The sequence below is a fragment of the Dasypus novemcinctus genome, chromosome 25, assembly GCF_030445035.2.
Source record: "Dasypus novemcinctus isolate mDasNov1 chromosome 25, mDasNov1.1.hap2, whole genome shotgun sequence".
Lineage (NCBI taxonomy): Eukaryota > Metazoa > Chordata > Mammalia > Cingulata > Dasypodidae > Dasypus > Dasypus novemcinctus.
Window position 1 is genome coordinate 25,657,266 of NC_080697.1, and position 27,577 is coordinate 25,684,842.

At 38.5% G+C, this 27,577-nt stretch overlaps 1 protein-coding gene and 1 non-coding gene across 3 annotated transcripts in view; both read right to left on the minus strand.

Moving 5' to 3' along the window:
- DOCK5 (dedicator of cytokinesis 5) overlaps positions 1–27,577 on the minus strand; it is a 235,675-nt gene that overhangs the window by 102,826 nt on the left and 105,272 nt on the right. Inside the window, exons 7-15 of one of the 2 annotated variants that reach the window (XM_004454243.4) lie at positions 25,160–25,295; positions 24,013–24,170; positions 23,023–23,104; positions 16,217–16,346; positions 12,857–12,929; positions 9,420–9,562; positions 7,006–7,131; positions 1,938–2,062; positions 355–453 (exon numbers count right to left, since the gene is read on the minus strand). In XM_004454243.4, coding sequence (XP_004454300.2) covers positions 355–453; positions 1,938–2,062; positions 7,006–7,131; positions 9,420–9,562; positions 12,857–12,929; positions 16,217–16,346; positions 23,023–23,104; positions 24,013–24,170; positions 25,160–25,295 — 1,072 coding nt within the window. Of the gene's footprint in view, positions 1–354; positions 454–1,937; positions 2,063–7,005; positions 7,132–9,419; positions 9,563–12,856; positions 12,930–16,216; positions 16,347–23,022; positions 23,105–24,012; positions 24,171–25,159; positions 25,296–27,577 lie in introns of those variants that run through there. The other variant, XM_071211938.1, reaches the window with a different exon arrangement.
- On the minus strand, positions 18,683–18,786 carry LOC111763157 (small nucleolar RNA U13). Its single transcript, XR_002796075.1, has one exon. It is a non-coding gene; the product is annotated as a small nucleolar RNA U13 (small nucleolar RNA).

The following is a 27,577-nucleotide window of genomic DNA, read 5'->3' on the forward strand; positions in this document are numbered from 1 at the left end:
AAAACTTGACTGGCGGCCAAGAAGAAAAAAATGTTAGGAAACTACTTGCAAAGTGTGAAAACTTGCATTTGGTTTTGGACCATCTTGGCAGCCTAGTTACATCCTGACAACCACGAGTTTCTTTATTCACATTTCTATACATTTGTGAATGCAAATGTTGTTTAAGAACTCTGTGCTTGTTAACGACAAATGCTGTTATACAGAAATAACCACCAATACATTTCTTATCATACACCATAGGCCATCTATCCAGAACTTTAGGATAAAGTAGGAGTAATTTATGGATAAAAAAAGAAGATAGAAATCTAAATGACGTTCAATATACGACAGAGGTTATAAATGGCATAGTCTCACCTTCACAGTCTCATACCAACAGGGCTGCTTGACTTGGTAATAGACCACTGATTTGTACTCTGAAACACCCTCATAGCCAGCACCGGGATGAATGGCTTTCTGTAGATGGAAAGAAAAAATTAAGTGGTGATAATGTCACCTAGGAGAGTAAGAGCACTTTACATTCCACGCAGGATCCTATCCCCACAGGACCAGCACCTGCCTTATACTGGCCTCCAGAAGCTTTGTGGGATGAAGAGTCGAGTTTTACCATTTTACTTAAGTATATAAATCTGGTAGCAGCCGAGGGGCCCAGAATCTTCCTAACATTCCTCTTTCCTGTAACTTTTACTTCCTTGTCACTCCCAGCCACACATTCTGCTCCATTTTTCTTATTTCTTCTTTTTTCTCTCAGGGAACAGAGGGGAGTGATGGTGGCTGGGAGCTACGTCACAGGTGCATCTTTGAGGAAAATTATTTCTCCTTCTTTTACATTCTTTTTAGGGACTTGAAATATATTAGCTGCAGGGCTCTATCTTCTTCTAGCAATGAAACACTTGGTTCAGCAGAACCAGGCCTCAACGCGACACATCCATGCTGGTTAACGAAGCTACGAAACGACCAACCAGAAGTGTACTTTCAATGAGTTTCTGGGGCTCAGGGCTCTAGTCCAATAGCACAAACAAATCGCTCCCAGAATGTGGCCCACCGTGTTCTGTTTATCTTTCTAACACAGAACATGACTTGACTTAGTAAATTGTTTGGATATGTTTTCTTTCAAAGATTATAAAATCCTTGATGGAAATGGGGGGCTGGTGCATTTCATAGCGGCCCTTAAGTGCCTACTCAGTAAGGTACTCAATGAGATTTACAGAACCAAGGGCTTGATTCCTGGATTCCAAAGCAGGTAACTGGCTCATACAAGAGCCAGATTTCAGCTGAGGCAATGGCGGCCTCCTGTAACTCCCCTTTTATACTTCCCTTTGATGCCTAAAGTCGATACTTAGTTCTAGGTACAAACAGAATGCTGCAGTTCAAAGAATTCTAGACTGGAAATTAGGGTACCTGGATTTATTCCTAGCTCTGCCATTCACTCATGGGTTATCTTAAGACTATAACCTCATCTTTCTGGGATTGTATTCCTGATTATTAAAGAGCAGTGGTAACTGATCTCCAACCAAGGTCTCTCCCAGTTCAATGATTCTATAATGGACAAGCATCCTTGGTTCTCTTACCCAGGTAGAGGAAATGTGCCTTTAAAAACTTTCCATGCACTCATGCCACTATGTTCAAGTCCCCAAGGAACTTAGGCTTGAAAGTGGCTAAATAACTTGAAAACGATAACCTTGCACCCAAAGCTTATATGTGGACTCATCAGTGGCTTGTGATATTTTGTAGCATGGGAGAAATGTGAAGGTAAGAGTGTAAATGGGTTAATTAGAAAAAACTGGTACTTACCAATCACAAATCTCACAGGTTTCGTATTTTTTTCTTTATGCAAACCCAAGCACACCCTAATGTGGCTAACCATTAAAATGAATCCAAAAGCCCACTGATACCATCAAGTGTCTGATGGCAGCAGCATTTCCACAGAGATCACGTACCTCTAAGCGCTTGCCATCCTCATCGTACACTGACATGGTCACCTCCACATTCTTTGGTGTCTTTTTTTTCCCTTTGTCAAACTCTCCATGGATCAGGGTGACATAAATGTCATTCCGAACATCCCCTGCAACACGACAATGCAGCCTTGGCAATGTTGCTGAGAAATCACTTCTAAGTTGCAGGATGTAATAGTATATAACATTTAAGTAAAACATGGTTATGTTCTGACTTCATAGTGAGCTGTTCATCGAGCAGAAGTCTTTCTCATGTATTGTTCACTTCAGTTTACCTCATTCAACCTTTCCAAATATACCAAGATTTCTTTGACGTGTAGTTTTTCTTTTAACTCTTTTCAATAGAAATGCTATGCTCTATTTATTAAGTACACAATATATTTTTATTAGGTTACAAGCGCAGATTGTTTTTTCAACTTGGAAAATGTCTATGTTATTATATCTGGTAACAGTGAAGGATGATGCCTAATGAGTGCTTACTGTGTGCCAGCCACTATTCAAAGTGTCTTACGTGCATTACTTTGTTTAATCTTCCTAACAACCTGATAAAATAGACACTATTTCTGAGAGTGCACAGAGTAATTTATGTTTATTTAAATCAACTTGTTTTTAATCAAAACTGTAATTTCTGTTTGAGAAAACTCTAAACATTAATTAATTAATTAAGGTGTGGTTCCCATAGTGAAGAAAAATTTTTAATTTTATTGAGGTGTATAAAAGAGACCTGGAATTAATTAAAAGTACATAAAGTTCCTGAATGGGAAGAGTCATCATCATTGGAAAAGTGACTCCAAATCTTGAACTATATTAATGTAAAAAAGAAGCATGATAGCCCTATAAGAAAATAGGACTTATATTTAGAGCAGCATATCATCATCACTTACCAAATTGTAAAAAAAAAAACAAAACAAAAAAAAAATTAAGGTACTGTCCACAGTTTGATGAGGATGAAGCAAAAGGGGCTCATTCATACATTACCATTTTAAATCTTAATTGATATAATTCTTTTCAGTAAACAAATTGGCAATTTGTGTGCAAAAGCTTCAATTGAATCAGCAATTCAAATGGTAGTATTTGTCCTAAGGAATTAAAAAATGTGGCCAAAGGTTTATCTATAGGAGTATTCATTGTAACTAGAAAACTTGGAAACATCCCAGATTTCCAACCACAAGGATTTGTTTGAATAAATTATGGTACACACAGATAATGGGATAATATTCATTTATTTATTTTTTATTGATTGAGCACCTGTTCTGTGCTAGCAATATGCTAGGTGTTTGGGAGATAATGGTGAGTTTTGTGCCAGCTTTGCCTTCATAGAGCTTACAGTCTAGTCAAGGAGAGCTGCATTAGTCGAATAACCACACAAATTAATGTATCATTATAAATGGGAGTGATCCTACAGAGAAACAGGCTCTCTGAAAATATAGCACAAGGTCCTGAATTTATATGGTAGGTGGAAGACTTTCCTGGGTGAGTCACCTTTGAGTTGATATTGCAGACAAGAAACAGCATTGTAAGGGCCCACATGTAGAAGAAAATATGATCGAAGGTCTCACATGAGAGGGTATATGGTATGAAATGTAGCAACAAAGTCAGACAAAAGCCAAATCTAACTGAGGCTTGCAGGTCAGCTTAAGAATTTCCATCTTTATGCTAAATATAAATGGAAGTTATTGAAATGGAGGGAGATATAAGCAGATGTGCTTTCATGAAAGATCATTCATGCTACAGTGTAGAGAAAAAATACAAGTTAAGGAAGTACAGAAACTAGAAAACCAGTTAGGGCGGCAGACTTGGCCCAGTGGTTAGGGCAACCATCTACCAACTTGGCCCAGTGGTTAGGGCATCCGTCTACCACATGGGAGGTCCACGGTACAAACCCCGGGCCTCCTTGACCCATGTGGCGCTGACCCATGCACAGTGCTGATGCGTGCAAGGAGTCCCCTGCCACACAGGGGTGTCCCCCGTGTAAGGAAGCCCCACATGCAAGGATTAAGCCCCGTAAGGAGAGCCGCCCAGCGTGAAACAAAGTGCAGCCTGCCCAGGAATGGTGCCGCCCACACAGAGAGCTGACGCAGCAAGATGATGCAACAAAAAGAAACACAGATTCCTGTGCTGCTGACAACAACAAAAGCAGAAAAAGAAGTAGCAGCAAACAGACACAGAGAACAGACAACGGGGGGGGGGGGGGGGGGGTTGAGGGGGTGGGGGAGAGAAATAAAGAAATAAATAGATCTTAAGAAAAAGAAAACAGTTAGGAAGCCATGACAGTTGTCCAGGGAAGAGAAACAGTAGCTGAAACCTGGGTAGTGATAATAGAGAAGGGAGAGTAGGGGAGGGAAAGGTTTTCCAAAGGTAAAATTGACAGGTCTGATCCACTAATTTTGTGCAAGGTGTAAGGGAAAGGAAGGGTGAAGAGTGAGTTTCACAAACTTTATTTGTGCAAATGGATGGAGAGCACTGTCATTCTCTTAAATAAAACACAAAGCAAAATAAGCAATGGTCTAGATACTGTACATAGGATCATGAGTTACAAATGCAGATGGTGATTAAGAAGGAACTGATTAACAAAAGGTGAATAATGGTCCAGAGGGGGAATGGGAATTGTATCTACAAAGATCCTAGGGCAGGAAGTGGTTGGGTATGTGGTCTTGGTGCTGGGGAGAGACACAGATGTAGAACAAGTGACAGATGGAAGCCAAAGGAGTGGATGAGCTTGCTTAGGGAAGAGAATATATCTGAGAAGGAAGGGGAGTCGAAGGACCAAATATTAAGGTACTCCAACATTTAAAAGCAAGACAAGAGATTAAAGGCTGGCAAAGGAACCCTAAAAGTGGCCTCAGAAGAATGGACAATAGCAGCGGAGTATGGTGTCACAGATATAAGGAAGGGAAATATTTTAAGGAGGGAGTGCTTGGTGTCATATGCTGCTGAGAGGTTGGAGACGATCACTACGCTAAAAAATAACTGCTGGACTTAGCAACACTGCAGTCACTACGACTCTACTGAGAGCTATCCTGGAGAACTATGGGGCAAGAAGCCAGACTGGAGTCGGTTGGAGGGTGTCTGAGAGGTGCAGAAACCGAAATGGATAGTCCATATGATGACTTCCAAGAGCCTGGCTGTGAAGACAAGGGCAGAAAGTGAGAGTGCCTTCAACAGAGGGGAAAATAGGGTAGAGGGTAGCAAAAGGGGACCACAGCATGTTTAGCTGGTTCAAGGGAAGCATCTACAGAGGAAACGGAATCAGAATCTCTGGAGAAACCTGATCATCTGCATTTTAAAGTTTCGAGCTTATCCAGATTAACTGATGCAAAGACTAGCATTTGGGAACCATTGTCCTAGATGGTTTTTAGAGCCGCTGACAGCTCTGGCATTCAATGAAACAATTCTATTGATCAAAAAGAACCTTAAGATTCTTTTTTCCTACCAGATTCCAAAGATAAGCCAAACTTATCCAAAGGATAAACTACCTTATTCTATTTTTTCAGATTCCTGTCTTGTTTACAGGAAGACTGCCTTTAGTTAAGGAATAGTGCCAACACTTTTTTTAATAACAAGAAGACAAAACATTTCCCCAGAATGTTTGTAAGTATATATTATGATAAAATGATTCTAGGCTGGATGAAATAAGCAGATAAAAATTATCTTCTTTTATGAGAAAAAAAGAATAGAAAATCTCCATTTTTTAGCTCTTTCATTCATGTTCCACAAATATTCATTTAATGCTCAGTATGTGCAGACAATGTGTACAGCAACAAAGGGAGATTTGCCCTTAATCTCCCAAAGGAGGAATAAGATCATGTATTACATAAAAAAGAACCTGAATTTTTATGCAGTAGATAACAGGTTGGTTTTCTAGAGTTTTTCCCACTTGCCAAATATTTACTATTGATATTTATATAATTCCTCAAGGGAATAAATTCCTTTCCCTGATACAGAGATTAAGAAATTAAATTGGTAAAGTCAATGAATTCAAGAGAATGCATATGCAGATCACCAAGATGTGGTGGCAAGAAAACAAAATGAAACTCAAGTAAGAAACAGTTTGCACTCCTTTCACCATAAGAACGAGTGAGCCATGAACACATTTGAGCTTAAGCAAACAGAGCAGAGGGTCCAGCTGAGATGGAACTGAGCATGCATCCTTCTGGGGTTTCCTGGCAAAAAGCCCACACACTAGTGATGCAATAATGAAAAAAGGCACATGCAAATTAAGTAATTAGTCTTTGGGGCAGAGAATCCTGTGGTATCATTAGCTCTACCTATCTGAAGGTCTGGGGAAGCAGTTAGGAGGGGGATTTGTAAAGAGTACAAAGAAAGGAAAGAACAAGTAGAAAACAGAGTGACATTTAAACGCATTATCTGGGCCTGAATGCTGGGTAGCTTTTAGGGGGTACGGTAATCCTGTTTGTATCCTAGACCATCTTGGTCCCAGTGAATGTAAATGGCAAACTAAATCTTATGGATCCATGCTGCTTCCAATGTCCTGTTAGAAGTAATTGCTTCTACAAACATGGGTAATATTGAATCTCTTAATTTTTCTTTGAAACTGAACAAATGTATGCTAATGTTACAAGATGTTAATATCAGGCAAAAATACAACCAATGCAAAATATGGACAGTAGTATACAGTAATATATTAATAATCTTCCATGAAGGGTTTTAAAAAAAAGGAAATATACTAAGTGAAAGAAACTAGACAAAAGGTACTACATATTGTTTGACTCCATAGCAGCTATGTATGGCAGGGGAAGCATAGAGAGACTGAGAGGTGATTTTTAAGGGGTGGAGGTTGTTTGTCAGTTTTTTGTTTTTTATTATTATTATTGGAATAATGAAAATGCTCTCATAATGACTGATGTGATGAATGTACATCTATGTGATTATATTAAATATCATTTATTATACACTTTGATTGGACTGTAAGCTTTATTAATATGTATCAATAAAGCTGAGTTTTAAAAATAGAATTTACTGCTGCAGAGATGGAAGCCCTAGAAGAAGTCCTTAGAAGAAGCAGAATAGGTGAGTCAAGAAAAGTGTTTACCTGGCAGTATTATTTCAGGGAAGCCCATTTTTCGGGCTATTGCTGTTGATCTATCAATCAAATGTGAAAAATTCTTCTGTACCTGTGTGAGGTCACCTGGCAATAGCTTCAAGGACACCCAAAGTCCTTCAAAGAAATAAAAGGTAAACTTTTAGTTCACTGTATGATCTATATAACAGACTAAGAAAAATATTGAGTTATGTAATGATAACCAAATACTTTATTAAAAAGATGTAATTTCTCCCCAAATTAGCCTTCTAAATTGAATGACATCCCCATCAAAATTGCAACAGGACTTCTTTGAGAATCTGACAGAGATGTGAACAGCCAAAGCAATTCTGGGGGACAAAAAATAATGGTAACTCTTATTAGACATCAAAATATACTGTAAAGTTACAATAGTGTATGTGATAATATTGGTAGAAGAGATATGTAAATCAATGGAAACAATGAGATTAAATACTATAATATATATTATATATGGTAAAGTAGGTATAACAAATCATGAAAAAAAAGCAGTTTCATAGATGTGCTTGGGATAATTTAATTTCCAGAACAGAATCAATTTAATTTCTCATCTCATACATTTCATTAAAATAAATTCCTAATATAATAAAAACATAAAAGGAAAAGATAGGAAATTAAAAATAAGTGTAGAGAAGCAGCTGTGGCTCAAGCAACTGAGCTCCTGTTTACCATATGGAGGAGCCAGGTTCAATTCCTGGGACCTCCTGGTAAAAGAAAAAAGGCATCCTAGACCTGCATGGTGAGGCACAGGCCACCACACAGTCAAGCAATGCACCAAAAAAAAAAAGTGTATAATTGTTACATCTATGAAAGAATCATTTTTCTAAGAGGAGAAACAAAAATCACAAAAATAAAAGAATCAGCAATATACAAACTAAAAGTTGACGTAAAAAAAAGAAAAGGTATAGCACAAAATATGGGGAAATACATAAGAATTTATTTTATTAAAGAAAAATTGTAACATCTTTATTACATAAAATGTACACCATTAGAAGAAACATTATAATCCTCAAAAATAAATAATACATGAATAGAAAATTCACAAGGAAATACAAACGGTGTATAAGTATCTGACAACTGAAAAATTTGGAGATAAATGTATTAGGTAATTCATTCTCAAGTAGTTTTTCTTAAAATGGAACAGAACTGCCAGATTTTACTATTCATTTTTCAAATGGGCGAAGATTTTTAAATATCAATTCACAAAGTGGGCAACAGTCTAGTAGGATGAGCTCTCATTTATGGTAATTAATTTCAACTGGTAGAAATATTATGGAAAGCAATCTAGCAATATGTGTATCTCTAGGTTTAAACCCGCTCCTACCAACAGACCGAGAAATCCTACTTCTGGGAACTTTCTTGGGAGGCAAACCTAAACACAGAGAAAGCTTCATGTAGAAAGATAAATATAGTAAGTTATTTAAGTTTATAATGGTGACAAGTTAGAAATAACTTGTTTAACTACAGAATCCAAGCAATGGAATATTATGGAACATTTGTGAAAAGCATAAAAATTGTGAAAAATGCTTTGTTAAGCAGCAAGAGAAAATATTTTTTTTCAATTTTGTTAAAAAAAATAGAAACTATACATATACTAATCCATTTAGCATAAGGGTTTTCCAATCTAATTGAAATTAGGAGTTCCAAAACAAACAGAAACATATTTATTCATTGGTTTTCAGATTCTCTAATGATTTCTTATATATCTTGGTTGCTTGGGGTGATTGTAAATCATGGGAAACTAAACTGAAAATAATGTTTCCCAAGGGCCTCGACTTTGAAAAACAGAGTGATGGGAAAAAAGTGACTCAAACATTAATTAAAAAATAGTCACAGTTAAAAAATTTTAATTATTTTTCCTTATTATTTGAATGTAAAACACAACTTCAATAATCTCCTAGTTAAAACTGTGTATATGGAGGTACTAAGAAGAAAAATTAAATTTGCTAGATAGCCCATTATTTAATGTTGAGACATATTCATTTGTATCATTTTGGGCTCTTTCCTCTCAACTTTAGGAAACGTAATGGAGAAACACAAAGAGTGTGGAACATAATTATTCCCTAATCTCTTTTTGCCTGTGTGCATTTTCTCAGAGTCAGCATTGGCAAGGTAGGGTGGGGGAAAAGTGAGATAATTATTTGTTCCACAGAATTTACAAAACACAACTGTGGTCTAGTTCATGCTGGGAACACTCACTGCCCCTCACTAGGAAATGCCTTGAGCAGGAGGCTGAGGTGGGCAGTCCCCAGTAGAGTCTGTTTTGTATCAGAGAGAGATAAGGAAGGGCAGGAGTCCAAGGACCTTCTGAGAATACTCACCCCACCCCATGCCTAGTTCCCTTCCCAACCTCAGTACCTCCCAGCTTAGTACTTAGGGTTGTGTACCTTGCCCTTTGTGATTCACTTCCTTAGCTGCTATCACTTTATTCAGGACTGAAGTGAGTGGCTCATTCTCCCCAATCACATGGGACGGTATCAAGGGTGACATGATTAGCTGCCTCTGTCGGCTATAGGTTTCCATTGCAATTCTGGAAGAGACAGAAAAGAAGAGATAAGAAAGAAGGTGGACAAAAAAGAAGACTCAAAAGCACATTTGGAAATGTAAACACAACACACACCTCACCAGAGGGCTTGTTCTTAAAGCTACTGTTGATCTGGCAAGTGACTTGGGCTAAGAGGAAAACAAACAAAACTGATGGCCAAATGTTAACAACTAAAATCAGAGGCAACACTTGCTGCTCTTTATGGAGTAGAAGAGGCTGCTGTTCTGGAATTTAAAGAAGACAGGGGAAGGAGTTGGAGACACGTCTCTCTAGTTACAATGAGCTCTGTGGGGAAGTCGTCTCTGGGCCTCAGTTTCCTCATTTGTAAGGAGATGGGCTTAGATCATATGCTTTCTAAGGCCCCTATTCAGCATGACATATTAATCTAGGAGAAATATGTATGCAACTGCATTTGGAAGGCCTGTTCTTAGAGTCCCATGTGATGACAAACTACACGTAGGGTTACAATGACAGATCAGCAAACAACCATCACCTTTAAATATATCAGGCTGAGAACATACAGCGTGATCAAAGAACCAAACAAAACCACCATTCTACTGGAAGCAGAAGAGCTATCAGTATCAGTTTGTACTGTTCAGTGGTTTCCAGTCCTCTCTGCTGTGGTTCCATTTTTATTTTCTTGCCCACTTCACATGCCAGCTTTCTCTGCAGGGTTCAGATCTGTTGCCTGACAACCAGGGAGGGTGGGGTGGGGACATACTACAATACATTTCTGAAAACTGCGATTGTTACAATCTGAGGATTTTTTTTCTTTCAAATGTTTCTCTCTAGATGGACTAGCAGAATAGACATATAAAAGCTTTTGAAGAAGTTTATGAAAGCACTTGCCATAAATCTTAGGATTAAATGCCAGGGGCTGCAATTTGCATGGCGAATACTTTACAGAGGCTGTTGGCTGCAGAGTGAGCAGTAATAAAATTAGAGCTGGGCTCCTCAGAGACTCAAAGCATGTATGATTTATTATAGAGTGAGACACTCTCAGGGCTCACGGTTTCAACATGACCACTGGAAGATAGCTGGCTCAGAGACTAAGCAGACAGACAAAACCAAAGCAAGAAACCCACTTCAAAGGTGAAAAGAGAACAAAATAAACATATATATATATAAATAATAAGCACAATATTCAATATTCAAGGAAATGAAAGTTATCAAAATTACTATTAGCAACTAAGCATAAAATATTTATCTCATTCTATTTCTAGAGGGTCAGTATATTAGACAATGAGATAAGTATATATTTAAAAATTAATGATGATGAGATAAGTATATATTTAAAAATTAATGGCATAGAGAGCAGGTGTAGCTCAGTGGTTGAGTGCCTGCTTCCCATATATGAGGTCCCAGGTTCAATCCCCGGTACCTTCTTAAAAAATAAAAATAATAATGGCAACCTCTGAATGAAAGAAGGCATACTGCTTATCAAGAACTATTTGTATTATCGTATTTGGAAATTGATCAAACAACACTGGACTTAAAGTTGAAAGATTAGGATGTTTAATATTTTAAACAAAATTACATAAATAGTAATATTCATTGCAAAAAAAAGAAAAATAAACAAAAAGGGGCAAAATCACCTATTTTCTACCAATGGAAATAACGACTGTTAATTATCAGTACATGCTTTGAAATATCTAAATTAAAGCCTTTTGATGCACTGTGACAAGGTACTCCTATAAGCAATGTATGAAAGTGAATCTCTTTGCACACACAAACACTGAATATCTCAATTATTTATTTATTTGGTTTTTAAAAAATTTTTATTTTTTAAAAGATACTTAGATTACATAAATGTTACATAAAAAATAGAGGGCATTCCCATATGCCCCACACCCTACATTCCCACATTTTCCCATATTAACAACATCCTTCAATAGTGTGATATATTCTTTATAATTGATCAACACATTTTGGAACTCTGCCACTAAGTATGGATTATATTTTACATTGTAGTTTATACTCTCTCCTGCAGTTTTGTAGGTTATGGCAAGATATATAATGGCCTGTATCTATCATTGCAACGTCATTCAGGACAATTCCCAAATGCCAAAAATATGCCCATATTACACCTATTTTTTCCTCTCCCTGCCCTCAGAACCTATTTATTTTCAATACTTTGTTAGGCCAAAAATTAAACCTTGTTTTAATTTGCATTTCATTGATTCTCAATGAATTTAAAGGTCATTTCCTTGCTTGTGTGTGAATTTCCTTTTTCATGCCTTTTTAAATTTCTGCAAATTATTTATATATTAAGAATACTGATTCTTTTTCATACACATTGTAAATATTTTATCAACTTTCCCTTTTATAAGTTCTCTAAAATTTTTTGCATGGATAAGCCTATTACTTTGTCCTTTCTGGGCTATATCTTTGATTCTCAGTTTGATCTACTGACATGCTGGGGCAGCTTTGGGTTGGCTGAGACACTGGCTTTCTATGAAGGATACTCCTGCCCCTGTTAGGGGTCACTTAGGGCAATGACACCAACTTGTCCCTCCATGCCTAGGTGGGCAGAGCATGACTGCTAGAGTCGGTTGCAATGTTCTCACGTGTGCGTCTTCAGAGTTACTGGGATTGAGATTTGCTTCCCAACGGCTCCCCAGTGGCCTGCCCACAGCTCCACCCCCTGAAACTTAGCGTGGGGGTCTTAGGAGAGCTCTTCAGGGAATTCATCTGTGCACGCTCAGGCTTGACTTCCTGCTATTTGCAGGGACCCACAATTAGCCCTCACTCTTGTACCTCCTAAACAATTGCTACTCAAAGGGTGGTCCCTGGACCAGCAGCATCAGCGCCACCTGGGAGGTTATTAGATGCAGACGCTAGGCCTGCTGAATCAAATTTCACAGTCTAGCAGGTTCCCTGGGTGATACGCATGCACACTGGAGCTGGAAAAGTGCCATGCTATCCTATACGGTCCCTTGTCTTACGTGGTATCTTTTCCATCGATAGTGTATAGATTGGCATTTCTGACACTTAAATGGCACCATTCTGATTTTCAGAAGAGATACAGATTTGTCCCTTATTTTCATATTCCTTTGGTCATTTCTATAGAATCAAGAAAGTTCAATTTACCCTATTAGACTCCAAAATAAAAGGCTCTGTATAAAGTTCTCTGTCAAGCTCCGATCTGACAATCTCCCGGCTGAAGAGTGTCCTGTCCTTAACTGAGAAAGCCTAGCACCTGGTCTGTGTTAGCACACCACTCCAAGGGCTAATGCAGGCCTGCCTCAAGCCACACGGGACAAAAGGCAAAGTACTTACTGCTGAAAAGGGATAAAATGCTGCTTTTCTTCATCGTCCACCTTTCCACGTATGATATCCGTAATATCCATCACTAGGAAAAAGATAAACTTAATTAAAGGAACTACTTGCTTCAGGCCTCAGTAAGTTACTACGGAAAAGGACAGTTATCACCGGGAAAAGAAAGACAGTAGGCAGTGAGATTTCTTTCATTTCTTTGCCAATGATAATTCCCAGTGTACTCAGCTAGTGCGAGAGCAATTCATTAGGTGCTCAGTCAGGGATTGGATTTTCTCAGGGCAAACCTTTTAAAATCCTTTAAAAAAACTGTGCAAGACCACTCACCAGGTGTTAAGCTCTTAGAAATTTGGGACTGGACTACTTTTTAGTAAGCCCACATTCAAAGTCATAGAGAGGATAGATTTTGGCATGGATCTCAATAAAATTAAAGACCTGGGAGAGAAACTCAGACTTGAAGTGGTCTACTGTCTCTTTTATTTGACATATTCTCACCTGGTTTTCACATAAATGAAGGGGAGCCAGGGTGTCAGTAGGTCAGAATGGATCATATAGTGATTTGCTCCTCTACGTACAAGATCATTTCCTAAGGCACTGCTCTAAGCCTGTTGCATGTTTTATCCCATTTACGTAGAAATTATTATTAGCCCTACATTAACAGATGAGGAAACTGAGACACAGAAAAGTTAATCAACTTGCCCAAGGTCGTAAGCAATAAGAGGAAAAGCCTAGGTATGAAATCAGCTGTGATTACAGAGCCAATCCACTGAACCACAATGCCTGGCTGCCTTGAAACCAATGAGCAGGTGTTCGCATGCCATGGCAAGAGGTGAGCACCTCTCGATAAATTACACTCTGGCCATAAACACACCTTAACAATACATTCCCTAGAGACCCTGTCTGGAGTTTAAAAGAAATTCTGAGCTGGTAGACCATTCTCATATGAAAAACTATAAGGAAGGAAATGCCATCTCAAAGTAACCCAGATGACACTGCATATAAGGTTTGGGAAATAGTAATGTTGGTGAAAGGAAGCTATAGAAAGTAGGGCATACAGGGAAGCGGACTTGGCCCAATGGATAGGGCGTCCGCCTAGCACATGGGAGGTCCGTGGTTCAAACCCCGGGCCTCCTTGACCCGAGTGGAGCTGGCCCATGCGCAGTGCTGATGTGCTGTGCCACACAGGGGTGTCCCCTGCAGAGGGAAGCCCCACGCGCAAGGAGCGCGCCCCATACGGAGAGCTGCCCAACGCGAAAGAAAGTGCAGCCTGCCCAAGAATGGTGCCACACACATGGAGAGCTGACATAACAAGATGACACAACAAAAAGAAACAGATTTCTGGTGCTGCTGATAAGGATAGAAGCGGTCACAGAAGTACACAGTGAATGGATAGAGAGCAGACAACTGGGGGGAGGGGAAGGGGAGAGAAATAAAAAAAAAAAAAGTAGAGCATATCATTCAACATGCTGTTGGCCCTTAATGATATCCTACAAAAATTGTACAAAAAACACGGCAAAATTTCTGACATACCCTCCCCCCAAATAGGCCATTCATTTGTTAATACTATCATCTAGTTATTCCTAACCTCTGCAAATACCCTGCAACAAGGCTCAGAGTAAAATAGTTTCCTCTACACACCCACCACACTCAATTCCTGTCAACATAATCGTACATGCACCCTGAAATAGAAAGTAGACAAAAGCCTCAAACTTGATGCTTGAGTCTCTTTGGCCCATTCTGCATGACACTGACCTTGAATGTGCCTCAAATCTTTATATGGAGCAATAAACAGGTTGCTATATTGATGGCTAAAGGTTCTGCCTTGCCTTTTTTGAGATTTCATTTTAATTCTATATAAAGAATTAATGCTATCCCTTCTGGTCAGAGTCTGGCAGACCTTGAGCAGCAGGCTGTAGTAGTTCAAAGAATGCGCGGTATAGAAAGTCTAAGGGACACAGAAGCCACTTCCTTACCCATAAAACCCCACAAGACTGACCTTGATAACACTGACTATCTGGGTCCTTGTCCTGAAGCAGAATTATGACATCTCAGTAATAGCTTTCAAACTATGTGGTGATCAAAATGTCCATGTGAAAGCAAAAACTGATTTCCTCATTTTAAAATATTACAGGGGAAGCTGGAGGGGTCTCTTTGAAGATTCAATGGTTTGATGTAAGCAAAGGACTCTTTGGTGGTTTGGAGCTGTAGGTACCCCAGAGAAACATTTACTTAAACTTAATCCATTCTGTGGGAGTGAACCTTTTGAAGAGGTTACTTCAGTAAATTCAGACAGAGAGAGTCATGGGAAACAAGAAGCTGATCTTCAACGGAACCTGGAAGAGAATGGACAGGTCAGGGGACACTGCCATGTGCATTGCTGTGTGACAGAGGAGCCCAGGACCAAGGATCACTGGGAGCCAGCCTCAGAACACCAGTCCTCAGATCAGAGTATCACCTTGATGACACCTTGGCTTGGATTTTCTCTTAGCCTCAAAACCATGAGCTAATAAACGCCCATTGTTTAAACCAACCCATTGCGTGGTATTTGCTCGAGCAGCCCAGGATAACTAAAACAGACTCCCTTCAAAAGCACTTACAGGTGGAATCTGAGCCTCCTCTTGACATAAAGGTGCAATGGACACAACCAATCCAGTGTCCACATAGAAGAGGTGGCATTGGATTGGGAAAAGTGGACATAATGGACAAAGGGTATGGGGAAAGGCAGGAAGAGATGAGAGGTGGAGGCATCTTCGGGACATGGAGCTGCCCTGGATGGTGCTTCAGAGGTAATCACCGGACATTGTAAATCCTCACAGGGCCTACATGATGGAATAGAGGAGAGTATGGGCCATGATGTGAACCAATGTATATGAGGTGCAGAGGTGCCCAAAGATGTACTTACCAAATCCAATGGATGTGTCATGATGATGGGAACGAGTGTTGTTGGGGGGGGGGAGAGGGGGGGTGGGGGGGTGGGGTTGAATGGGACCTCACATATATATTTTTAATGTAATATTATTACAAAGTCAATAAAAAATTAAAAAATTAAAAAAAAAAAAAAAAAAAAAAAAAAAAAAAGCACTTACAAATACGATGTTGACTTTGAAGAGTAAATTTCCTAGATACGCAAAAGACTTTCCAGGTGGTGTTTTATGCCACTAAAATCAATATGCAACCACAGGCATAAGCAACCTCATTAAAACAACAGCTTTTAATGACATCCTACTATGCGCAAAACACTGCTAGGCACTAAGGGAGAAACAAGGTCTCTCTCTTTTATGTCTAGCTGGAGACATGAAACCCAAGATAACTAACAGTCTCAGGCAGTGACCATCTTTCATTGTCTCCCTGTCTTTCTGGTACCTGCTACTCCAAAAGGTCTTCGGAGTCCACAGGTGTGCTTTTTGCCCTCCTTCAGCTCCATGTGTCCCACCCGGACAATTTGACACACGAGGCTGATCCGGGGTCGGATGAGGTCTGTGCTGCTGAGGTCCTAAAGAGGCAAGGAGAGCACACAGGAGAGGAGGGCAGGCTGAAACACCCTTCAACTTCGTTGCCCTTTTGCTTTTCACTTGACAACAAAACACCATTGAGAGAGTATTTCCTAATGTTGAAATACCATGAATGACTCCTCTCTGCCTCATACCCATCCAAGAACTTGTAAAAAATGTTTAAATTAATTAATTAATTTTATTTTTTTGAGGGACCAGGACCAGGACTTCATATGCAGGAGGCTGATGCTCAACCATTGAGCAACACTGGCTCCTGAGTTGGCTCCCTCAAGTTTTGCTCCTTATTTTTGCTCATTGTTGGCTGTTTGTTGGTTTTCTTTAGGAGGCAGTGGGAACTGAACCCAGGACCTCCCATATGGGAGGCAGGTGCTCAATGGCTTGAGCCACATCTGCTCCCAATCCAAGAACCTCTGTGGTATCAGAACACATGATTTTATACTCATTTTAAAAAGTACTCCCCACCCAGCTCCTACTTCAAGTATATAAAATCAGATCATATTCAATTTCAAGTCTCCAGTTTATAACTTTCAGTGAAGTGTTTAAAAATCAGGACACTCACTGTTGCTACTTTATATCTACCCGAACATATCTCAGTACAAGATGCATTTCAGTGTCAAATGAAATAAAAACTTACATGACACTCACATATATTTGGAATTGATGCAAGTCCATGACATTTTATTTCATCTTCAAAACACTATGAGGCAATTCTTATACATGCAATTTCTTTTTTGAGAAGTATTCACTGAGAGCTTCTCAGTGTATGTTAAATAATGAGAGATGCATGGATGAGATATCTATGATTTGGGGGCTGACGTTCCACATTTGCTTGTATTCTTTTGTTTTTGGGTTTTTTTTCTTGTATTCTTAAGGATGGTTGAGTAAACCCATAAATCGGCTCTTATAGCTCATTCGCTTTATTTATTTCTTTTTCACACGGGGCGGCTCCCCTTGTTCATGGGGCGGTTGTGTGACACCGCACTCCTTGTGCACAGCAGCACTGTGCGTGGGCCAGCTTACCACACGGGTCAGGAGGTCCTGGAGATCGAACCCTGGACCCTCCATATGGTAGACAGGCTCTCTATCAGTTGAGCCATGTCTGCTTCCCTCATTCACTTTAGTATCAGAAATAATTTAATGAATTATATCTCAAATTCTTTTTATAAAAAAAACTGCCCCAAAACTATTTACTAAATCAGTAATTATGTTTCATTTTATTTTGAGGTCCCAGGGATTGAACCCAGGACCTTATATGTGGGAAGCCAGCACTCAACCACTGAGCCACATTAGCTCCCCTCAGTTGGTTTTTTCGTTTGTTTTGCTTGGTGTTTGTTTGTTTTTTTTCAAGAGACACCAGGAACCGAACCTGGGACCTTCCATGTGTGAAGAAAGCACTCAACTGCTGAGCCACATCTGCTCCCCAAGAATTACATTTTAATTATAATCATTCCAATATATAACCTACAACCCAGGTCTCCAAGATAGGAATGTATACTAATGATAACATAAACCCTAAACTTTTACTCTAGGTTTTACAAGTTTTCTATTAAGAGAAAAATAAGGATTCTAGGTGACTGGTCAAATAAAATGGGGCAAACTGATATTATTAAATTATTAAATAACTGATATTATTAAATGCATTCATTTATAGATGAACTTTTTTTGAGGATTATTTAATGACCAAAGAAATATTCATCACATTTAATTGAAAAAACTGGACATGAAATCTATTAACTACAAGCTGATCCTAAATTGGAGGAGGGGGAAGGCATAAGAAGATAATGGAATACAGCTGTTCTAAAATGGTGAGAAGATGGGTAAGGGAAACAGATGTGGCTCAACCAATTGGGCTCCCATCTACCATATAGGAGGTCCAGGGTTCGATACCCAGGGCCTCCTGGTGAAGATGAGCTGGCCCACGTAGGGTGCCAGCCCACACGGGAATGCCGCCCCATGCAGGAGTGCTGGCTGATGCAGAGAGCTGGCGCAGCTAGATGATTCAACAGGAGACACAGAGGAGAGAAAATAAGAAGACGTAGCACAATGGGGAGTTGAGGTGGCATAAGAGAGTAATTGCCTCTCTCCTACTGTGGAAGGTCCCACGTCCCGGAGCCACCTAATGAGAATACAGGCAGACACTAAGAACACACAGCAAATGAAGAGAGAGCAGGCAATGGGCGGAATGGGAGAGGGGGGATAAATAAAAAGAAAAAAAAAGAAGATAGATAAAATGGACAAAATATTTAATAAGAGCTTTTAAATTTTTTAAACTTCAATGATAATGTATTTTCTCCCCAAAGTATTTTTTTTTTTTTTACGTTTGATGGGTAATGTGCCACCATCGTACAAAGGTTTGAGGGAGGTACATCTCATACAAATGTGTGAATGCCCATTCATCATGCTCATGAACCACAAGAGGATCCCAAAGTATTCTTTAAATTTTAATTTTAGTATCATATATACAAGCTAAATTTTTTTTTAACCACATTATAAATACCTTTTGGTTTTAGGGGGGAAAATCTCCTTCATATATTAGAATTTAGGAAAAATACTATGTTGAAAGCAAGGTTTTGGTAAGGGTTCTAGAATCCTTTCTTTAAAGAAAAGTTGTAAGTTTATAGAAAAACGCAGAAAATACAGAACTCTCCTACAACCCCCTCACACCCACAGTTTTCCCTATTATTAACAATTTGCAGGAGTATGGTAACTTTGTTAAAATTGATGAAAAATATCATAATCCATAACTTATATTAGGGTTCACTGTGCCATAAAAAATATGGATTTTTTTAAAGTATTGTAATTCTAGTAACATATATGCTACTTAAAATTTTTTTAACCACAAATATATAATTCAGTGGTGTTAATTACATTTAAATATTGTACTCCCATCACAACCATCCATTACCAAAGCTTTTCCATAACCCAAACAGAAACTCTATACCAATTAAGTATTAACTCCATGTGGTGGTTTGATATTGTTTATGAATTCCAAAAATAGATATTGGATTATGTTTGTAAACTGGTCTGTCCCTCTGGGCATATTAGATTATATTGGATTCAGAGGTTTCACTTTTACTTGATTAAATAATGATTAAGGCTTTGATTGGGCCATACCAGTAGGATGTTGCACCCTCTTTGTGGGCAGGGACTCACACAGAAACTGCACTGCAGAGAAGGGAGATTGGAGTCTTGAGCTTGGGACCAGAACATAAGCATACAGAGGAGCAGAGCAGCTGAGCCCAGAGAGAACTGAGGCCTGGAGAGAGAGACAGAGCCAGTCGCCTGAAAGTCTACAGCTGGCCTTGTGGAAAGCGCATGGCAGCTGAGCCCAGAGAGAAACAAGCCCCAGGAAGAGGAACCCAGGGAGCCTGAACTCTTGGCAGATGTCGGCAGGCATCTTGCTCCAATACTTTGTGGCAACAGACTTTGGCAAAGGAAGTAACTTATCCTTTATGGCCTGGTAACTACAAGCATCTACCCCAAATAAATACCCTTTATAAAAGGCAACAAATTTCTGATATTTTACATCAGCATCCCTTTGGCTGATTAATAAACTCCCCATTTCCTACTCCCAACCCAGACCCTGGAAGCCTGAATTTTAGTTTTTGACTCTATGAATTTGCTTCTTTTAATTATTTTATATCAGTGAGCTCATACAAAGTTTGTTTTTTTCTGTCTGGCTTATTTCACCCAACATGGTGTCATCAAGGTTTCTCCATAGTATCACAAGTATCAGAACTCCATTCCTTTTTATGGATGAATTATATTCCATTGCATGTATATGCCACATTTTGTTTATCTATTCATTGGCTGATGGACACTTGGGTTACTTCTATCTTTTGTGAATAAGGCCACTATGAACAATGGTATGCAAATATTTGTTCAAGTCTCTGCTTTCAATTCTTTTGGGTATATAAATAGAAGAGGGATTGCCAGGTCATATGGTAATTCTATACTTAACCTTTCTGGGGAACAACCGTCTTCCACATCATCCACACCATTTTACATTCCCACGACAATGAACAAGTGTTCCTATTTCTCCACATCCTCTTCAACACTTATAATTTTCCATTTTTTTAAGAGTAGCCATTCTAGTGGGTGTGAAATGGTATCTCATTGTGGTTTTCATTTGCATTTCCCTACTGGCTAATGATGGGCATCTTTTCATGAGCTCATTGGCCATTCATACATCATCTTTGGAGAAATGTTTAATCAAGTCTTTTGCCCATTTTTAAACTGGGTTCTTTATCTTTTTGTTGTTGAGCTGTAGAAATTCTTTTTATATCCTGGATAATAAGCCTTTATCAGGCATGTGGTTTGCAAATATTTTCTCCCATTCTGGATGCTGTCTTCTTACATTCAAAATAAAGTATTTTGATATGCAGAAGTTTTTCATTTTGATGAAGTCTCATTTATCTCATTTTTCTTTTGTTTCTTGTGCTTTTGTTGTAAAGCCTCCTAAGAAACCATTGTCTAAACAAAGTCCTGAAGATGCTTTCCTATATTTACTTCAAAGAGTTTTATAGTTTTGATTCTTACATTTAGGTCTTTGGTCCACTTTCAGTTAAAATTTGTATATGGTGCAAAGTAGGGTCTACCTTCATTTTTCTGCATATGAATATCCAGTTTTCCCAGCACCACCATTCTCTCCCCATTGAGTGGACTTGTCAAGAATCAATTGGCCATAGATGTAAATGTAGATATAAATTTACTTTTGAGCTCTCAATTCTATTTCATTGGTTGGTAAGTCTGTCCTTGTGCCAGTACCATGTTGTTTTGATTACTGCAGCTTTGTAATAAATTTTAAAATCAGGATGTGTGAGTCCTCCAATTTCTATTTCAGGGTGGTTTTGGCTATCTGGGGCCTCTTATCTTTCCATATAAATTTGATGATTAACTTTTTCATTTCTGCAAAGAAGTCTGTTAGAATTTTGATTGCGATTGTGTTGAATATGTAAATTGCTAGGGGTTGAACTGAAATCTTAACAATATTTATTCTTCCAATCCATGAACACAGAATGTCCTTCCATTTATTTAGGGCTTGAGTTCTTTCAGCAATGTTTTGTCATTTTCCATGTACAAATCCTTTACCTCCTTAGTTAAATTTGTTCTTAGATATTTGATTCTTTTAGATGCTATTGTAAATGGAATTTTTTCCTTGATTTCCTTTTCAGATTGTTTGTTACTAGTGTACAGAAACACTATTAACTTTTGCAAAATGGATGGATTCTTTCATTAGTTATAGTAACTCTGTTGTGGATTTTTGAGGATTTTCTATATAGTGTATATACAATCATGTCATCTACAAATAGGAAAAATTTTACATCCTTTCCAGTTTGAATGCCTTTTATTTCTTTTTCTTGCCTAATTGCTCAGAGTAGAACTTCCAGTACAATACTGAACAACAGTGGTGACAGTGGGCATCCTTGTCTTCTTCCTGATCTTAGAGGGCATGCATTCAGTCTTTCACCATTGAAAATGATATTAGCTGTGGGTTTTTCATAGATGCCCTTTATCATGTTAAGGACGTTTACTTCTATATTTTTTGTTGAGGATTTTTGCACCTATAAGGGATAATTTTATTTTCTTGTGATATCTCTACCTGGCTTTGGTATTAGGGTGACTCTGGTCTACCATCTCTTTTGCCTGCTTTCACCAGGTGGTGATGCTATAAATGGTTCAAGTGCAGAGACACTAATCCAAACAAGATTGTCCTTGGGGTGGGATGTTAAGAGAAGGAATTAAGCCTATACTGAGACTATGCTCCTTTCTATCACTTCCTTTGGTGTTTTACTTTAGACTGCTTTCCTTGTCTTCTGTGAATAGAATAAGGAGTTTTTTTAAAAAAATGGATGTGGGCTTTGGAAGAAAATGAGGAAGAGGCAGAGGGTATTTCCTTCAGGCCCAATGGGATTGCTGAAACGTGCCTAACCTGGCTTCTCAGGGCAGGTGGCAGAAGCTCCAGGGTATTTTACAGCACTAATGTCATTAAAAAAAAAAAGTGAGAGAATGCCAAAAAATTTCCTAGCCCAAGAGAAAAAGTCACCATACCCCAAAATATGGCTCAAATTTCTCTTCACTTGATTCATATAGAGCAGCAATCCCCCTTCTTTGGAGAAGGGACAGAAGAGAGGGAAAAATCCATTCCTATTTATATACATGCATCCAAAAAGGATCTAGACTGTACCTTTGCGCCAACTGTAACCTCTGTCTGGAACGTTCTCTCCCACAGATATCTACAAAGCTCACTCTTGCATCAGCTTCAATTCCTTACTCAAATGGCTCCTTCTCCTGGAGACCCACGCTGATGGAGACATTTAAAACGACAACCATCCCCCAGCCTAGATACTTCCAAGTCCCCCTAAGTGCTTAAATGATTTCTAACATTCTATATAATTTACTCATTCATTCGATGATTGTTTATTATTATCTGTCTTTCCCGACCAGAAGAGGAATTTTTTTTTCTTCTTTTTTCTGATATGTTCACTGAAGTTCCTCAGGTGCCTAAATCAGTATTCAGCAAATAGGTTTAACTCCTGGTAGCATGATCATGATTTTTATTTCCAGCTTTCATTTTTACATTTTCCACAGACTTATTATGGTCATCTGTTAACATTATAAACAAAGAAAATTATAAAAACATAAGTTAGAACTTACAGTAAAAACTGCTTGAAGATTATTGAGCTTTTCTATTTCCTTGGGCATCCCATTACTGCCCCAACGAATCAGATAGTTCTCACTGGTGAAGAAAAAAAGTATTCTTAATAAGGGGCTAAGGGAACTGATGCTGCCTTCCTTCTAATACAAAAAGGGTAAAAGGAATGTCCAGAAATGCTCAATTAAATTCAACAGGTAGGTGTGAATGGAGCAGAGGAGAAACTGAGACCATGCACATGCCTACGCCTACTTCTTGGTCTCCTGCTTTGGGAAGTGCACCTGCTGCAGTCCCAGCTCCAAGAAAGACACCCAACATGGATCAGTGAAGATCACTACTGAAGACAGGGTGTGGACACAGTAGATTTCATTGGATTCTACTATCTGGGGTCTTTCTTACATCTCATTTCTTATGAAGGATTCAGCTTTGCTGAATTAAGACTTAATTTTAAAAATAATTATTCCAAATCCATCCCTTATAATATGTGTCCCCAAAGTCAAATAAAATTTCTTTTAGAGATCATAAACAATTTGTCGGTAATGACTTTTAACCATCTTCTCAAAAATAACTTTATGAAAAATAATAAAGCAATAGTAAAAAGGAAAAGAAAAAAAAAAAACCAAAGAAGAAAAAAAAAGTGAACTTATGTTTTCCTAGCTGCTCTACAGAAGCACCACCACTTGACAGTTGAAAAAAGCACCTCTCTCATTATCATTCCCTATATTCTTTTGAATTTTTTGTACATGTCTTCATGTTCCAGCAAGTTTTATGTGATTTCTAAATCTCAGGAAGAACACAAACTGCTGGTGTATTGTTTCAGCAACAATACATAAAGGCTACTAGCCCAAAGGATATTATTCTTTACTGCTTCAAGTTCTCCTTATTTCTTTCTCTTCCCTTTTCAACCCTAGCAAAGAACTTCTCAAGCAAGGGGTAGTAAAGGCTGGGTATTTTTTTCAAGGTCAATAGCAGATGATCTGAGCCTCTGACACCTGATAAAAGTAGACTGATCTGGGTCATAGAGGGCCATGAACAATTCTGCATCTTCCCCAATGTTGCAGACAAAGTTCTTGAAGTTCACATAGAGGCCATAGGTATGGACTGAACTGAAGATCGACTGGCTCCGCAAGTCCAGATTCTGCAAAATTGACTGACAGAGAAAAAAAGGGAAAAGCAACTTGGCGTCAGCAAATGGGAAATACTAGCAAAGAAAGAGGCCTGCAAATGGAGCAAATATAATGACCACCCAAGAGGAGAAGCACTTACCGGGAAAACAGCGTATGTGAGTGGACAAATGAAAGAGTGAGAAAAATTATCAAAGACGATCCTGTTCAGGGTTTTGAACCCATGTAATTAAAAAAATATTGTCTGAAGATAATAACTCATGGTTTTAGTAGTTTCAAGAAGTTATCCCTTACACTGGCTTCTGGATAAGGCTCAAAAGAACAATTATTATTCATTATCCCATTTTATGGGAATAACTAATTGGAAACAAGAGATTCCACTGGAAAGGCTTCACTCTCAGGCATGATTTGCCATTAGAGTCACAATTGTGCTAAAAACTACAAACTAAGAAAAAAACCAGAAACCTTTACTCAGAACAGAAAGATTCTTTTTTATTTTTCTATACCTTTCTATCTTTCATTTAATATCCAGTTACTACTCTAAAAATCTTTTGAGCATTTTATTTTTTAATTATTTTGTTTATTTTGGATATTGTAATGCATGCTCCAAACAAAGGTATGAAAAGGCTACACAGTAAGAATTCTCCCTCCCACCTAGTATGCCTTCCGAGAGGCACCCATTATTATCAGTTTCTTTCTACCATTCCAGAGTTACTCTATACACATGAGAGCATAGATGCACATATATTCTTTTTTAAAAAAACTAATAAAAGCACATATATGTATTGCTCTGCATCTTGCCTTCTTTTACTTAATATACAATGTTACAGTCTTTCCTTAAGAGAACACATATGCTGCCCCATTCTTTTCATTATGTTTTTTAAAATCAGAGTAAGAATTTTATTTTCTAAATAACATTTCTTCCACTGCTGGCAATTAATCACTTTGTCTCATTAAAAACAAAAGCAAAAATGGAATCCCAGCTGCCAAAATCTGCACATATGAGGAAGTATACCTTTTCTTCTTGGATCTTTTCCTCAATTCTTTTTGAGGCCATTTCATGGGACTTGAAGAGAGCAACCGTGCTGGTTTCATCTGGATCCAGGATGTTTCCATTATCATCTCTCACTACCAGATCTAAACCAAGCATTCTGCAAGGAAAGCAGGGGTCAGTAGGTCCTCCCCATTCAGGGCTATCTCTTTTTACTGATGAGCCCTCATCGAAGAACCCAGAGGATTCATAGATGCTGGACAATGTAACAATGTAAGAAAACTTTCCATGTAACAATGTAAGAAAACTTAGAAAATAATGTCTATCAAACTCCTAATGAGAAGCAAAGTAACTGGGTCCACAGAAACTCAACAGGAAAGGCAAAAGTGGCTGTGATTCTAACCAAATAACTCTGACCAATGCCTCTTTCCCCAGTCTTCTATTGTTTGACATAAGAACTATAAAAGACCAATGCACAATTATTTGGGGGCCTGGAAGACAGTATTTAATTCAAGACTATCTTAAAGGAGAAAAATGAAGTAAGCCCTGCTTTCTTGGTACCTCATAATGGGTACCGGTGTCAGGTGAATCAGGATTTGAATTCTGGCTTGAATACTTGCTAACACTATGAACCTGGGTAATTTATTTAATTCTGCAGAGGCTTGGTCTCCTCATCCATAAATATTTTCTACCCCTCAGGGTTGTTGTGAGAATTTAACGAGATAATGAATGTAAAGTGCCTAATATAATATCTAGCTTATAGTTAGCTCTCAATCAATGTTAGCTGTTAGTGTAGCAACTAGTACAAGAAAATCTGGTTTTGTTTGTTACATGGAACAGTAAGAGCCATATGCCTATACACGACACAATCTCCACCAGAGCTTTTATGTGCCAACATGCACACAGATGTAGGGGGAAAAAAGCATTTCATTCCAAGAGGTTGGAGACTGTGGTAGAAACAAGATACTGTCATCTGAATGCCCAGCCAGCAATTTTGGAGTGGGGATATTAAAAAAAAAAAAAAAAGCAAGAAAGTTCAGGGATAACAGTGAAGCGTGCCAAGGCTTTGGTAAGAAAACAAAAATGCCTAATTTCCTTCGTCCCTATTTTAGCATCTCCATCAACTAATTTGATCTGGCAGGTTCCTTTCCATGGCAGCCAGACCCACAGGCCACCCAGAATCATGAAAGATGGCCTTGGCTGCTCAGAAACTGGATCATTTATGTACTAACAGGGCAACTAAACTTCTCAAGCTGCTTCCAAGGGCTGGAATGGGAAGGCAGGCATGGTCTGCCATGGCATGACACATCAACATCCTGTGTCAGGGATGGGCAGACCTCCAGGCCATGACATGCTGTGGCAAGACCCAAAAAGACAGAGGCAGCATATATACAAGGAGGGAACTGCCTTATCCCACCTTAGCTGGCTTTAAAAAAGAATCCCCCGGCAATACATGACTGGCAATGGTCCTCTGGCTATGCAAGTGATGCAGGGAGTTGACTATTAATTCTTTTTTTTTCTTTTTCAGGTACTGGGACCAGAGATTGAACCAGGACCTCATGTGTGGGAGGCCAGCACTCAACCACTGAGTCACTTCTGCCCGAGTTGGTTTTTTTGTTTTACTTGTTGTGTGTTTTTGTATTTTTTCTATGAGGCACCAGGAACCAAACTCAGGACATCCCATGTGGGAAGTAGGAGCTCAAGTGCTTAAGCCACATCTGTTCCCCTAACTATTAATTCTTAACCCCAAAAAGGAAGCACTAGACATGAAGTCAAAAGTCTTGGGTTCAGATTTAAGATTCCCATTTATCATCTACATGACTTAGAAGTCATCACTAAAGCTCACTTGCTTGGTATCTTTAACCATAAAAATGGGAGTAACATCAGCTATCTCAAAGATTTATAGTCAGGTAATATAGAGTGAAGTGTACATTGGAGGTATTTCATGAACAGTGGTTGAATCTGAATTTTATATGCTATGCTTACTCAACTATTTTGGAACACAATTGTCGAAGTCTAAGAGATTTAAATGAGTAGGATACTGAGCTATATTTTAACAGGTCTCTGAGGTGTATCCAAAAGTACTGAGGTTGGAGAAGTAGGAGGAGAGGGAGAAAATATCACCTATGCATGAGTTAAAGAAATTTGGAAAATGAAAGGAAATAACAAATGAATTATCAACAAAAGCTATTTGAGGAACAACCCCAGTCTTTTAAAAAGAGCTGGTCAGGAGGTATGAGTTCTGGGCCACCAAATTTTTGAAAAATTTACTGAATTTCTCATTTTCCAAAAGGCAGTAATATCTTGACTCTACGTATGTGCCAGCGCTAATCAGAATATTAATGAAGTGACTAACTCTTTAGAGGACATTATATAATCAACAGACTGTAAATATATTTTTTTTACTATTCAGGAAATTCTGGTTTTCAAACACTGTAAAAT